This window comes from Pristiophorus japonicus, chromosome 1 (genome assembly GCF_044704955.1).
Source record: "Pristiophorus japonicus isolate sPriJap1 chromosome 1, sPriJap1.hap1, whole genome shotgun sequence".
Lineage (NCBI taxonomy): Eukaryota > Metazoa > Chordata > Chondrichthyes > Pristiophoridae > Pristiophorus > Pristiophorus japonicus.
Genome location: NC_091977.1, coordinates 110,730,753 through 110,747,178, shown reverse-complemented (window position 1 = coordinate 110,747,178; position 16,426 = coordinate 110,730,753). Strand labels below are relative to the sequence as shown.

The window sequence follows — 16,426 nt, the reverse complement described above, 5'->3', positions numbered from 1 at the left end:
GGGGCAGAGAATTCCATAGATTTACAACCCTTGGAGAGAAGAAATTCCTCATCTCAGTTTTAAATGGGCGGCCCCTTATTCTAAGACTATGGGCCCAAGTTTCCACATGATTTGCGCCTGATTTTTAGGAGCAACTGGTGGAGAACGGACTATCTTAGAAATCGCAATTCTCCACATTTTTTTTTCTGCAGTTCTAGTCAGGTAGAACAGTTCTACTTTGGAACAGAATTTTTCTTCAAAAGGGGGCGTGTCCAGCCACTGACGCCTGATTTCAAAGTTTCCACAGTGAAAACGTACTCCAAACTAAAGTAGAATGGAGCAAGTGAAGATTTTTGTAGAACTGAAAAAACCTGTTCTACACATTAAAAAATCAGGCGCAGGTTACAAATTAGGCGTCCAGAACGAAGTGGGGGGGGGGGGAGGGGGGGGGAAGGGAACTCATTAAATTCTACAATAAATCCTTATTTATACTTCTACAAATATTATACAAATAAATCCAACCGGAATAAACATTTATAAGCAAAGAAAAGATTAAATAAACCATCTTCCTACCTGTGTGAAAGTGCTTCAGGCACGGAGAATGCTGCAGTCAGCCTGAGGCGCCCGTTCTTCCCGCGGGGGGGGGGGGGGGGGAGGCGCCCGTTCTTCCCGCGGGGGGGGGTTGGAGGCGCCCGTTCTTCCCGCGGGGGGGGGGGGGGGGGGGGGGGGGGAGGAGACAGTGAGAAGGCTGCAGTGAGATGTGCTGATGGCAATGTGCTTTTATAAAAAAAATTTCAAAAATTAAACAGCTACAAAGAACTACAAAAATGGTCGAGTGCCAATGTTTTTTTTCACACTGAGCATGCGTGAACGCTCCAACGCGCACGCGCAGCGTTGCCGGCAGGAAAAAAACTAATTTAAATAGTACCCGCCCCCTCCCACTTACAAAATCGGCGTGGGTGTAGGCTCCGCCCCCCTGGGCACCGCGCCAGGCAGACAAGAAGCTGCAGAACGCTCCAGAATCGCAATTTTTTTTTTAGGCGCCGTTTTAGGCGCGAAAAACGGGCGCCCAGCTCGGAGGGGCGCCCGTTTTTTATCGTGTGGAAACTTGGGCCCTATGTTCCCTAGTTTTAGTTTCCCCTATGAGTGGAAATATCCTCTCTGCATCCACCTTGTTGAGCCCCCTCATTATCTTATAAGTTTCGATAAGATCACCCCTCATTCTTCTGAACTCCAATGAGTAGAGGCCCAACCTACTCAACCTATCTCCATAAGTCAACCCCCTCATCTCCGGAATCAACCTCGTGAACCTTCTCTTAACAGCCTCCACTGCAAGTATATCCTTCCTTAAATACAGAGACCAAAGTGGTACGCAGTACTCTAGATGTGGCCTCACCAATACCCTGTACAGTTGTAGCATGACTTCTCTGCTTTTATACTCTATCTCCCTTCTGCACATGGGATCTTGCCTGGGACACTTCACGTTCTACAGTTACCAGTCTCAGGTCAGTACAGTTATATAACCTGAGCTGCAGAGGACGTGCATTATTTGTAATTATGTTCCAAGAACAATTTCTTCCTTAATGAGTGTGCTGGTGGGCATAATTTATAAAACTGTTTTAAAAAAAACATATATGCTGGGTCAGGAAACTGTCATGACATACACATGTCTTTATAAAAGTTCATTTTGCAGTGAAGTTTCACAGGATGGACTCCGCTCCTGGACTGACTCCTTGGGCTCGATTTCCATCTTCACTGTTTTTTGGGGTGCAATTTGATAAATCTGGCTTGTGTGTGAAAACTGCAAATAAGGGTTGATATGGAGGGTTAAGGGTGTGGTGAGTGAAAGTGGAATGTAGTGTAAGGGAATACAGCAGTTGAATGGGTATTCTGAGTGAGGGGGTAGAGAGCATGACGGGTGCAGGAAGCACCAGTGATTGGGAGAGGAGATGGGAAAGGAACTGCTGTGGGTCACATTTTCTCTGAACCTCACCCCCAAGTGCAGCCCGCAATGGTTGGTGTCTCCTTTCCCCACCACACCATGCACCAGTTCCCACCCAACAATACTGAGAGAAAAGCACAAAAAGAGAGAGCAGGAGAGACGAGAGAGAAACAGCAACTTGAAGACATCAGAAACAGATGTGAGACATCATACTATTCGACTTACTGTGTGGAATGCATTGGGGACTGATCAGTTTTTTTTAAGGAAACCATTAGAGTCACAAAGTCTAATAAAATGTAATGCATCGTTTAATATACTTTACAAAACATCACAGAACACCTTAATATCCTTCTACTTCAGTTACATAAAAATAATTTTATTTACATTTCTAAGTGCTGTAAAATGCTCTATAAAGCTTGAGTTTACATTAATTTTTTTTAAAATAAATACATTCATGGAGGCAACAGGAGCCAAAATAGTATCTAAAACACAATCTTAAAAAGCAGCAATAGTATTTCTAGAAACATCCTTTAAATTTGAAATGTAAATAAGGCCACTATATACAAATATAATTAAGGAAACCAATACACTTTTTCTTCAAACAGCCATCTTGCTGGCTAATGCTTTGGCAACATTGAGGCAGAATGGTCTCATTACTCATGGAATAAATGAAGTACAAACATAGTTAACTGCAGTTTATTTAAAATTGTCATTTCATCTTGCTCTTCAGCTAATCTGTTTTCATTTGCTCGACCCTTCATATTTCAGCTTCTTCATTGCTGTAACCTCCATCTTTCAGTATTTTCTAAGGTGCTAAATAATGTACAATCACAAAGAATATGCAAAAATGTAAAACACCACTGGGCAGTTCAGTGACTTTTCTTCATTGTTTTTAAGAGGTGCAGCAGCTTTTCATGCGCAGCTTCTTGTTCAAGTGTGTGCTGGACAAACTAGTTACAGAGTCCATATCTGTTCCTTCATCTACTTTTTTCCTCACTTCCCTGTGGAATGAAATAGAGACAATGTAAACAAAAGGGCACATTTATCAAGTACAGTCAAGTTCTTGTAAACACTAATTTGCAATGAAAAAGCATGAATCCAGATTGTACTTGCTGTGTACTACAAGTGCAGCGTCCCGAATCTGGAACCTTCGAGACCGAGACCGTTCGGGATTCAGTATTTTTCCAGACTTTGGAACATCTTTCTGACATCACAGATCTGGAAAGACCCGAGCCTAGGTTCGGGTATTTCCGGATTTCAGAACATCGGGGGGTCGGGGTACCTGCCATAGGAGCTGTTTGGGCCGTCCGGGGCCCGCCGAGGATGTTGTCGGGCAGGGGCTGGCCCCACTGAGGAGGTTGTCGGGTGGGCCCTGTCGAGGAGGTCGTGGTCAGACCGGCCCCGCTGAGGAGGTTGTTGGGCGGGCCGGCCAGAGCCCGTTGAGATGTTTGCGTCGAGCGTGGCCCCGCTGAGGAGGTTGTTGGGCGGGCCGATCCCGCTGAGGAGGTGTTCGGGCAAGGGCCCTGCCGAGGAGGTCGTTGGGTGGGCTGGCGAGGAGGCCTCGAGGTAAGGGCAGCGGCGGTGGGGCAAGGGGAGCAGCGGCGAGGTGAGGCCGGGCAGCGGCGAGGCCCCGAGATCGCCAAGGTCGTCGGGTCCAGATTCCAGAACATTTTACGGATTCCGGACGACCCTGCCACCGATCGGTCCTGTGTCTGGATTCCGGAACTCCAGATTCTGGACGCTGCACCTGTATTACTAATCTTAAATAAAGGATTGATGATTCAGTGAGTTAGTATTTGGTCTATTCTCTCCTGAGTTCAAATCAAGCCATACCAATGGGAGAAAATTCTCCTTTGTTTGTTAGAGCCATAGGCGTTTGCACCACAGAAGGAGGCTATTTGGCCCCTTCTGTCTATGCTGGCTACTTGTTGTAATAGGTCCCATGAGAAATGAGTTTGTAGTTCCTAGCATAGACAGACAGACAGCACAGAAATGTTAAGATTGTGGAACAGATTGGTTAATTTGCAAAGTGAAGCCATAAGGAAAATGTCTCATTGGTTCAGTAGAGAGTTGAGAGTTTGGAGCCATGGTACAATATTGCAACATGGTAGGGTAAGTTTTATTCTGTATATAATTATGGTACACCTGCATTTTCAGTGACTATTGCTTGCTCTGAGTGCCCAAGGAAGAAGAGTGTTCCATTCCCTAACACTAACACTCCTCGCCTTGATGAGCACAAAAGAAAACCCCTCAGATAAAGATAGGCAATTGACAAATGATCTACCATTGTCCATTTAATCATTATTCCAATATTAAGATTAAAAAAAAGACATAATTTACACGAGAAGTGTGTTCATTCAGTGTGCTGCTAAGTGAAATTTGGATGAAGTTTGAGAAGATCTGGTATGGTAGGTGTTAAAAAGCAAACATTCACAAAGTCCTCCTATTATCCTGTCAGTAATTCCTGCTGTAATGCTAAGCCATACAAACCAGAAAGTCCCAGTTTAAATCTCCGGTTTGTGCTGTGTTAGCTGATCTCAGTCAGAGAAGAACTACAATTAACCTCAGCATCCGAGTCAAGAAAGAGGAAATCAGCAAAGGTTATTGCTGATGAATGAAAATCCATGTTTGTCAATGTCAAGTGACAAGATTGAGCTTGAAGCTGATACTTTCATGATTGGGTAACTTGACACTGTCTCAGTTCACAAAGGAAGAATGACCATTTGGGTAAGACACCACTGGGCTGACAATGGCCATGGAACTATACCCAGGCAAGAGTCCATTCCACACGCCGGGAAGGAACAGTAAATGGTTTGATAAGACTAGAATTCTGATGATCTCGAATTACCTTTTGATAAAATCAGAATTTAAAGGGTAAATAACTTTTGAAAAGGCACAAAGGCCTAGATTGGTGCCTTGGAATTATTTTTACTTGGTAGTGATTGCAATGGACAGATAAAGAGGTTTCTCCTGATGGAACAAATAGAGCAATCATGAGAGGGTCACTGGAATTACTGACCCATCTTCCAATCTAGGGAGGTTAAGGTAACTCTAGGTTACCTACCTCACCAAACAAATTTTCTTTTAAAAAAAAGACGTATTCGTCCAAACAAGGCTGTCTTCAGTGGGAAATTGCTGAAAGTAAAGGATTCTTTACATAGAAACATTTCCATTCATTGTTACTAGCACTTGGAAAGGATTGTCTCTCCTCTTCACCCATGAACATTTCTGGCCTAAACAATACTGAGAATACACATGAATGTGCAAACCTGCTAAGAGAGGAAAGTGGACGAACTGGAATAATAATCAATTAAAAACCAATGACAGGAAAATCTTAACCACAATCCCACTCATGCAAATAACTTGTATTCAGACGAACAGAGCCATGTAAAGCCCTTCACTGCAGTAGGGCACTGAGTGCATTCCTAACTATAATTTATCCTACATATGCACAAAACTGTCAAAATAATTATTCTGTGCTTTTCCCATCTCTTCTTCACAACATTCAACATTAAAAATATAATTCAATTCTGTATTTCTCTATATAACAGAAGATATGACTGTCATTTAAAAACAGCAAAGGAAATTACTACTCAAAGAGTTGAAGATAAAGAGGTAGGTAGCACAGTGGAGCATTGTTTTACATTCATGCTCAGTCATTCAGGGGTTCCCAATCTCTGCCATGACTGTGTTGGAAAGCATTGAGTGGAATCCAAATACTTTCCTAAAGGGTCAAAAGAAAACATTGGAGGAAGAAATGCTCCGAGATATTCTTGTGTACCTCCTGGAAATACTAGGGGACCGAGGGTCTAGTGAGAAGGAGGAACTGAAGGAAATCCTTATTAGATAGGAAACTGTGTTAGGGAAATTGATGGGATTTAAGGCGAATAAATCCCCGGGGCCTGATAGTCTGCATCCCAGAGTACTTAAGGAAGTGGCCCAAGAAATAGTGGATGCATTGGTGATCATTTTCCAACAGTCTATCGACTCTGGATCAGTTCCTATGGACTGGAGGGTAGCTAATGTAACATCACCTTTTAAGAAAGGAGGGAGAGAAAAATGAGTAATTATAGACCGGTTTGCCTGACATCAGTAGTGGGGAAAATGTTGGAATCAATTATTAAAGATGAAATAGCAGCGCATTTGGAAAGCAGTGACAGGATCGGTCCAAGTCAGCATGGATTTATGAAAGGGAATTTTTTGAGGATGTAACTGGTAGAGTGGACAAGGGAGAACCAATGAATGTGGTGTATTTTGACTTTCAAAAGGCTTTTGACAAGGTCCCACACAAGAGATTGGTGTGCAAAATTAAAGCACATGGTATTAGGGGTAATGTACTGAACTGGTTGGCAGACAGGAAGCAGAGAGTCGGGATAAATGGGTCCTTTTCAGAATGGCAGGCAGTAACTAGTGGGGTGCCGCAGGGCTCAGTGCTGGGACCACAGCTATTTCCAATATACATTCATGATTTAGATGAGGAATTGAGTGTAATATCTCCAAGTTTGCAGATGACACTAAGCTGGGTGGCGGTGTGAGCTGTGAGGAGGACGCTAAGAGGCTGCAGGGTGACTTGGACAGGTTAGGTGAGTGGACAAACACATGGCAGATGCAGTATAATGTGGGTAAATGTGAGGTTGTCCACTTTGGTGGCAAAAACACGAAGGCAGAATATTATCTGAATGGCGACAGATTAGGAAAAGGGGAGGTGCAACGAGACCTGGGTGTCATGATACATCAGCCATTGAAAGTTGGCATGCAGGTACAGCAGGCAGTGAAGAAGGCAAATGGTATGTTGGCCTTCATAGCTAGGGAATTTGAGTATAGGAGCAGGGAGGTCTTACTGCAGTTGTACAGGGTCTTGGTGAGGCCTCACCTGGAATATTGTGTTCAGTTTTGGTCTCCTAATCTGAGGAACGACGTTCTTGCTATTGAGGGAGTGCAGCGAAGGTTCACCAGACTGATTCCCGGGATGGCAGGACTGACATATGAGGAGAGACTGGATCGACTGGGCCTGTATTTACTGGAGTTTAGAAGGATGAGAGGGGATCTCATGGAAACATATAAAATTCTGATGGGACTGGACAGGTTAGATGCAGGAAGAATTTTCCCGATGTTGGGGAAGTCCAGAACCAGGGGACATAGTCTAAGGATAAGGGGTAAGCCATTTAGGACCGAGATGAGGAGAAAGTTCTTCACTCAGAGAGTTGTTAACCTGTCGAATTCCCTACCGCAGAGAGTTGTTGATGCCAGTTCATTGGATATATTCAAAAGGGAGTTAGATGTGGCCCTTACGGCTAAAGAGATCAAGGAGTATGGAGAGAAGGCAGGAAAGTGGTATGATCTGCCATGATCTTATTGAATGGTGGTGCAGGCTCGAATGGCCGATTGGCCTACTCCTGCACCTATTTTCTATGTTTCTATGTTTCTACCAACTACTTTCGGAGCAACATTGATGTTGGTCTGGGAGCTAGTCATCTGCCAAGCCTCTCAACACAGGCAGTTAATCATGATTAGGATGATGCCATAAAGTGGAAGCAGCAAAAGTATCTTCACAAATAAGTGGAAGCCAGAGTGTTGAAAAATGCAACTTTGATATTGTATCCAGGGTAACCTCCACTTGCATGACATCAAAGTGCCAGATCGTAAGAGTTCCTGTTAAATTATCGCCACTAATAAAATGATTTCATTATACCTTCATGCAAACAAGAACTGTCCAGATGGTAAATGGCTGTCTTTTAGGTACTACTATCTCACCCAGTAGATAACAGTTGTAAAATGTTACGGCTGGATCGCATCAACCTGGATTATGTCAACGCTCTACACGACTATAATTTTAAAACACGAGGAAACTCTTAACAGTTTGACTCACAGAGTAATTCTCTTACTTTATGCTCCTGGCAGAGAACTTAATCTATCGGGAGAGCATATAGGAAATTCAGGCGTCCACTGCCTGTGATTGTTCAATCATTTTTAAGTTAATAGTTGGAAAATCATTTGTGGTGTCTACTTTTCCAGGTAGACAAGGCTACCTACTGGGACCGTGAAGTTGCAGGATGACCTCTATAGTGTTGTAAAATCCAGAAACACAGCTGTGTGTTTTTGGTAATATGAATAACTTTACATCGGTGGTGGGGATGGGGAAGGTGGTTTATCACTGGTTCCTCTCAGACTGTGACCAGAATGATCATTACCTTATGTTTGTTTCAGCTCATCCACCCAATAAACATCCCACTTGTTGACTTGTAACTTTAGTCCCTGATGTAAATAATGTCTGGCCTCCATATTGGTATCTCACATTAGTTAAGAACAAAAGAAAAATCAAAAATGAGAAATTAGCATTTGACGGATCAAAACTCACCCCTGTAATTTGCTAATTAATTATCTCTCTCTCTCTCTCTCTCTCTCTCAGGTATGTCCAGGCCAATGACACTAGGTTTGGACATTTGTTAATTTTTTTCTTATTGTTTTCCCTTTTTACATCACTATCAATAGAAATTTGATGTAATTTTCTTCCTTGGGGAAAAAAACAGGTGGTTATGCAGGAGGTCTGTTCAGAGTTTGTCGGTGCCACTTATCTTAGCATACTATCAAACTAGCTTTGACCTTTTACTCCACCTCATGTATGTCTTCAAGAAGCTGCTGATCTAATTAATAAAAATCAATGATTACCGAGCGAGGTGAAGCACTGCTTCGATAATGTTCGAACCATCCTTGGCACTTGTTTCACAGAACAGCACATTGTATGTCTGTCAAGAAAACAGAAGATAAATATAATTCACTCCAATATTTAGTATCCTTAAAATCCCACCCAAAGAATGAGTCATTCCTGACTAATATGCTCCAATATTATGATTATATTGCTTCAGTATCCATGTTCGATCCAAACCAGACTGAAAACAGAATATGCTAATGTCATAGGTGTTTTATACAGTGATGCATCTCTTTTTTTGTTTGCTTTTTGCTAAATTTCATTTTGTTGTGCAATGTGCAAACTCAATCAATCACTCACTGCCTGCAAAAGGAATCCATTTTATTATAGAACTGTTCAATGGATTTCAGGCATAAGAAAACTGAAGTATTGAATGGAGGTTTACTTCAGAGCAGAAGTAAATACTTCTAACATAACAGCACAAGTAACACGGGCACAAATTTTGTAGTTAATTGTTGGAGAATTACTTAAATCAGTACTTTTCTCTGCTTTTGTATAATTGATTGGACTGAACTGGAGTGTATGCCCACACTGTGGGCCCAAATTTGGCCAGGAGTTGCTCCGTTTTTTTTTGGAGCAACTTGATTTTTCTGGAGTATCTTAAAAATCCCCATTCTGCATATTTAATTTAGAAAACATAGAAAATAGGTGCAGGAGTAGGCCATTCGGCCCTTCTAGCCTGCACCGCCATTCAATGAGTTCATGGCTGAACATGCAACTTCAGTACCCCATTCCTGCTTTCTCACCATACCCCTTGATCCCCCTAGTAGTAAGGACTTCATCTAACTCCCTTTTGAATATATTTAGTGAATTGGCCTCAACAACTTTCTGTGGTAGAGAATTCCATAGGTTCACCACTCTCTGGGTGAAGAAGTTTCTCCTCATCTCGGTCCTAAATGGCTTACCCCTTATCCTTAGACTGTGACCCCTGGATCTGGACTTCCCCAACATTGGGAACATTCTTCCTGCATCTAACCTGTCTAAACCTGTCAGAATTTTAAACGTTTCGATGAGGTCCCCTCTCATTCTTCTGAACTCCAGTGAATACAAGCCCAGTTGATCCAGTCTTTCTTGATAGGTCAGTCCCGCCATCCCGGGAATCAGTCTGGTGAACCTTCGCTGCACTCCCTCAATAGCAAGAATGTCCTTCCTCAAGTTAGGAGACCAAAACTGTATACAATACTCCAGGTGTGGTCTCACCAAGGCCCTGTACAACTGTAGCAACACCTCCCTGCCCCTGTACTCAAATCCCCTCGCTGTGAAGGCCAACATGCCATTTGCTTTCTTAACTGCCTGCTGTACCTGCATGCCAACCTTCAATGACTGATGTACCATGACACCCAGGTCTCGTTGCACCTCCCCTTTTCCTAATCTGTCACCATTCAGATAATAGTCTGTCTCTCTGTTTTTACCACCAAAGTGGATAACCTCACATTTATCCACATTATACTTCATCTGCCATGCATTTGCCCACTCACCTAACCTATCCAAGTCACTCTGCAGCCTCATAGCATCCTCCTCGCAGCTCACACTGCCACCCAACTTAAGTGTCATCCGCAAATTTGGAGATATTACATTTAATCCCCTCGTCCAAATCATTAATGTACAGTGTAAACAGCTGGGGCCCCAGCACAGAACCTTGCGGTACCCCACTAGTCACTGCCTGCCATTCTGAAAAGTATCCATTTACTCCTACTCTTTGCTTCCTGTCTGACAACCAGTTCTCAATCCACGTCAGCACACTACCCCCAATCCCATGTGCTTTAACTTTGCACATTAATCTCTTGTGTGGGACCTTGTCGAAAGCATTCTGAAAGTCCAAATATACCACATCAACTGGTTCTCCCTTGTCCATTCTACTGGAAACATCCTCAAAAAATTCCAGAAGATTTATCAAGCATGATTTCCCTTTCACAAATCCATGCTGACTTGGACCTATCATGTCACCTCTTTCCAAATGCGCTGCTATGACATCCTTAATAATTGATTCCATCACTTTACCCACTACTGAGGTCAGGCTGACCGGTCTATAATTCCCTGTTTTCTCTCTCCCTCCTTTTTTAAAAAGTGGGGTTACATTGGCTACCCTCCACTCGATAGGAACTGATCCAGAGTCAATGGAATGTTGGAAAATGACTGTCAATGCATCCGCTATTTCCAAGGCCACCTCCTTAAGTACTCTGGGATGCAGTCCATCAGGCCCTGGGGATTTATCGGCCTTCAATTCCATCAATTTCCCCAACACAATTTCCCGACTAATAAAGATTTCCCTCAGTTCCTCATCCTTACTAGACCCTCTGACCCCTTTTATATCCGGAAGGTTGTTTGTGTCCTCCTTAGTGAATACCGAACCAAAGTACTTGTTCAATTGGTCGTTCTTTGTTCCCCGTTATGACTTCCCCTGATTCTGACTGCAGGGGACCTACGTTTGTCTTTACTAACCTTTTTCTCCTTACATACCTATAGAAGCTTTTGCAATCCGTCTTAATGTTCCCTGCAAGCTTCTTCTCGTACTCCATTTTCCCTGCCCTAATCAAACCCTTTGTCCTCCTCTGCTGAGTTCTAAATTTCTCCCAGTCCCCGGGTTCGCTGCTATTTCTGGCCAATTTGTATGCCACTTCCTTGGCTTTAATACTATCCCTGATTTCCCTTGATAGCCACGGTTGAGCCACCTTCCCTTTCTTATTTTTACGCCAGACAGGAATGTACAATTGTTGTAGTTCATCCATGCGGTCTCTAAATGTCTGCCATTAAGTCAACCCCTTAAGTATCATTCGCCAATCCATTCTAGCCAATTCACGCCTCATACCTTCAAAGTTACCCTTCTTTAAGTTCTGGACCATGGTCTCTGAATTAACTGTTTCATTCTTCATCCTAATGCAGAATTCCACCATATTATGGTCACTCTTCCCCAAGGGGCCTCGCACCACGAGATTGCTAATTAATCCTCTCTCATTACACAACACCCAGTGTGCCAGTGTAAGTGAGTCAGTTAGTTAGGATTTTTTTTAAGTTCAGTTTTTTTTCCAAAAGGGGGCGTTACCAGCCACTACACCTGTTTTGGCCATTTAAGCCAGTTTGGACAGCTAATAATTGCTCCAAACTAACTTAGGCCAGCGTACGTGGCCATTTGTGGCCGCACAGAAAACCTTTGCGGAGTGTTAAGAAATCAGCACAGGTAAGTATATTCTAAAGCACCAAGCACTAAACAAAGCACAAAAATAAGCATTCAATAATAAAAAATACAAGGAAACTGAGAGGACCTGTACCTAGCATCAAGACTTCCAAAGCACTAAACAAAGCACAAAAGGTAATAAGCAATTAATTAACAAATAAAAAATAGAAGGAATCCTGCACTTAAAGCACCAAGACATACAAAGCACTAAACAAAGCACAAAAAATAATAAGCAATTAATGAACAAATAAAAGGTAGAAGGAACCGTGCACCTAAAGCACCAAGATCAAAGTAATAAGCAATCAATCAATCAATAACAAATAAAAAATAGAAGTCCTACCAAAACACGGCCCGGAAGATGAGGGAGCCCATTCGGCCAGGGATAGGGGTGGCACGCTTCGGCCTCCCCCCCCTCCACACAGCCTGCAGCACACTCTCAGATTCTAGAGACGAGGAGCTACTGCGCATGCGCGCACACTCCAGCGCGCATGTGCAGAGGTCCCAGCATTGTTTTCAGCGTCGGGACCTGGCTCCGCCCCCAAATCCAGTTGCCACGCTACGCCAGCATTGAGGAGAGGCTGGGGAGCGGCCAAATTCGGCCCGAAGATTTTTGGCGCCCTTGGAATTCTAAAAAAGCACCGCACCTCTGGTGAGTGCGCCAGAAATCTGTACTGGCCAAATTTGGGCCCTTTAAAGGGTGTACTTACAAATACAAAACATTCCCCAAAAATGCACAACTTTCTGCTTTACACCACACCTCTCCAGATTTAAAAGAAAAATGTTTTTACTGATTCAGTTCTTTGATTCTCACCATGGCCAGTTTCTCCCCATAGCTGGTAGGGACAGACTTTTGTCTTTCTTTCATTGCTCCATTTCTTAGGTCCGCCTTGTTCCCCACCAACATAATAGGAATATTTTCATTGGTTGAATCCTTTAAGTTAAGCAAAAATGGATAACATTACCATCATGTATTTTTATAATCTTTGGTAAATCGTCACTAAGCCCAGAATTTTCAGTCAGCAGCTAAGTGGGCCCCGAAGTACGTTTCGCACAAGGATCTCGCAATCCTTGGTTTTTCCGACCTTCAATTCGAATCAATGAACTGTAGTGGGGATCCCCTTGTTCGAACTGCTGTGACATCAACAGGCTGTCTGAGCAGCCAATAAAAAGGCAGAATGCTCAGATAGCGAACAGGGAAGTTAATAAGCTCTTAAAATTGTAACGAAGTTGTGGTCAGTTTCAAAGGTGGAATGTCGGGGCGCTGCCAATTCGCTGTCACATCAACTGCAAATTCTGGGTTGAAATGTTTTCCTTGAGTCCATTCATTTAAAGGGGTACTGTCTTTTTGAAAGAAAGTTTGGCAAAATTTTGTTTAAAATTTTGGGATTGAAAGGAACCGGAAAACCAAACAGTAGTTTCATTGCACCGATGTTACATGCAAGCGATATGACTAACATAAATAATGTCATCATTTTGCTGCAGTTATAAAATCAAACAGAAAATGTTGAAATTCAGAAAGCAGTTTTATTTTTCCCTCTACTGTATTTTATTTCCGCTTCCCTCCCAGATATGCCAGCTCTGAAGATATTCTGTTTCTCTCTGAGGGGCAGACCCAAAGCATTTACCCTAGCTTCTTGTTTCAGATGCTGATTAAGTGTTGTGTATTTCTAGTATTTTCCATTTTCCTTTAAATCATGTTTTTCATTTGTTAAAAAGTTGACAAGCATTTCTTCGTAAATATGTATTTTCTTAAATGAAACTTAATCCCGGATAGGTTGACCAATATCATAAACTCACCAATCTGATAATACCAACTTACATTTTTGATAGCATCTATGCTTTTTGAAATATAAAATGCCCATAATTCTCCTTACTACTTTGTACTTGGGTCCCATTGCCCTGCTGCCATGATCTAACTTTTCCAAAGCTCTAACATCACCTCTCTAAGTTACTTTCCAGACTGAAAACCCATAGTTCTCCATTCTTTCCCTCTAACTCAGTCCCTCTGACTCTAGGGGTCACTCTTCTCTGAAACATCTTCAGAGCTTGAACTGATATGTTATTGAGCACAAGCGAGTGGAATACTGCAGTATGTTGGGGTTCAATATGTTAAGTCTCACAGTATGATTTCCCACATAAAATGAGTTCCCAATCCAACCTACTTCTTCAGGTGAGGTGACATTAGAAGGACAATCCCTTTTTCTTTTGGAGTATGTCATCTCATGCATCTCCAGTGTGCCTTCTAGTGGTGTTACTGCAGAGGCCTGGCAGTAGCTTGGCTGCTTACCTTCTGAGCTAGGAAGGGTAAATTTCCATCGGAATTCTCCTGCTCATCCACTAAGTTCGGTGGGAGAGCAACAGAAACCCAGAAACAAAGGCGGACAAATGGGAGAACCCCCTCGAAAATTCACTCGGAGGTAATGGTATGCAGCCCAGGAAATTGGAAGATGGGGAGAGAAATGAGGATGTTTGGCAGAACAAGCAACTTAGACACTGGTGTAAAATGAATAAAAATAAGAATATGGCATATTTATGGGAGACTTATGCACTGAACATTGCAATACAGCAGTAATGTTATTAATTATGCTCCAGGTACGATTTTAATGGATGAAAAATCATGGGGACTGTGCACCCAAATTCCCGATACTCGCTGCATGCAGGCAAACTCTATAGTGGGAGCACAATTTGTCAGGTTGTATTATTTTTCTGCCAGTGAGTTTACACTAACCATGCAGCCAATGTAGTTGCTGCTTAATTCATACGAAATCTATTATGAAAACCGGGTCATTCACCTCAATCATGTCAACCCATTCTCGTACATTGAGGAAACTTTTTTCACAGGTGACATCATATAGCAATAAAACACCATCCGCACGCCTAAAATACGATTTGGCAATACTCCGAAACCTGAAACATAAATTGTAAGATTTTGGTGTCCGCTTCTCTGCTAACCATTCCATTTTTTTTTTAAATGTTATTGCTACTGAACTAATACATTGCCAGTAATGTTAACACAATGGCCAATTTAGCTTCATTTTATTTTCCTTTGGTAAATTTTTATGTTTATCGAGGTGAAGAATCCAAGCTCATTTCAAGCACCCAGGGATCAGCGACTACTTTCAAGTTTCCTACATTACAACAGGGACCACACTCCAAAAGTACTTCATTGGCTATAAAGCGCTTTGAGACATCTGGTGGTCGTGAAAGGCGCTATATAAATCCAAGTCTTTCTTTCTAGTTGCTGACTAAGTTCTACTGGCTCTGTGTAAGTTTGTGGAAGTGTTTGGAGCTTTCCAGAGTTTAAATTTGGTGAGTTGACAAGGAGTGGTATTGCAAGTGGAGAAGGCCTTGGTTCTGACTTAAGAGTTCTCGCCAGATCACTTGCTCCCAGTTATGGGTGTGGCAGTTGTCATCCCCCTTGGCCTGCAGCATGACAGGAAGATGGAGCAAAATCAGCAAAGAATAGGACAAGCTACTTGCCGAGGAAGGAGAGGGAGAAGGGCTCTCAACAGGAGGACTTACTCACCTAGGTCTTCCGAGAGCAATTCTCTTACCTCAGCCTGAGCCAGGAGTAGTGTGTGAGGCGTCTGCACTTTACAAAGGTGGTGCTCACAGAACTCTACCACCTCTTGCAACTAGACCAGCAGCCTCACACTAGAGCAAGGACAGTGATGCCATTGCCTGTGAAGGTGACAGTGGCCCTGAATTTCCTTGTGTCAGGATCCTTCCAGGTGACATCTGTAACAAGTCCCAGTTTGTCGGCCACTGCTGCATAAGAGGGGTGACAGATGCTTTTTATGCCAGGAAAGGGAACTTCATTGTCTTTCTGAGCAGAGAGAAGCAGGTGGAGCGGGCATGTGGTTTTGCTAGGATAGTCGGCTTTCCCATGGTGCAGGGTGCCATTAACTGCACGCACATGGCTTTGCGGGCGCCGCATCTAAATGCTGAGATGTACTGCAAAGGTTACCACTCGGTGAATGTGCAGTTGATGTGCGACCATGCTTAGTGCATCATCATCATCATCATAGGCAGTGCCTCGAAATCGAGGAAGACTTGCTTCCACTTCAAAAGTGAGTTCTTAGGTGACTGAACAGTCCAATTCGGGATTACAGTCTCTGTCACAGGTGGGACAGACAGTCATTGGAGGAAAGGGTAGGTAGCTGGTTTGCCGCATGTTCCTTCTGCTCCTGCGCTTGGTTTCTGCATGCTCTCAGCGACGAGACTTGAGGTGCTCAGCGCCCTCCCAGATGCACTTCCTCCACTTAGGGCGGTCTTTTGCCAGGGACTCCCAGGTGTCAGTGGGGATGTTGCACTTTATCAAGGAGGCTTTGAGGGTGTCCTTGAAACGTTTCCCCTGCCCACCCAGGGCTCGCTTGCCGTGTAGGAGTTCCGAGTAGAGCGCTTGCTTTGGGAGTCTTGTGTCCGGCATGCAGACAATGTGGCCTGCCCAACGGAGCTGGTTGAATGTGGCCAGTGCTTTGATGCTGGGGATGTTGGCCTGATCGAGAACACTGATGTTGGTACGTCTGTCCTCCCAGGGGATTTGCAGGATCCTGCGGAGACATCATTGGTGGTATTTCTCCAGCGATTTGAGGTGTCTACTGTATATGGTCCACGTCTC

The 16,426-nt window shown here is 43.3% G+C and overlaps 1 protein-coding gene across 3 annotated transcripts in view; it reads right to left on the bottom strand.

Annotated features, from left to right (window-relative positions):
• Positions 1-2,233: 2,233 nt before the first annotated feature.
• rasef (RAS and EF-hand domain containing) overlaps positions 2,234-16,426 on the bottom strand; it is a 138,153-nt gene continuing 123,960 nt past the window's right edge. For 2 of the 3 annotated variants that reach the window (XM_070882530.1, XM_070882525.1), the window contains exons 15-18: positions 14,598-14,712; positions 12,617-12,736; positions 8,591-8,667; positions 2,234-2,922 (exon numbers count right to left, since the gene is read on the bottom strand). In XM_070882530.1, coding sequence (XP_070738631.1) covers positions 2,814-2,922; positions 8,591-8,667; positions 12,617-12,736; positions 14,598-14,712 — 421 coding nt within the window. In that variant the 3' untranslated portion in view covers positions 2,234-2,813. Of the gene's footprint in view, positions 2,923-8,590; positions 8,668-12,616; positions 12,737-14,597; positions 14,713-16,426 lie in introns of those variants that run through there. The other variant, XR_011593563.1, reaches the window with a different exon arrangement.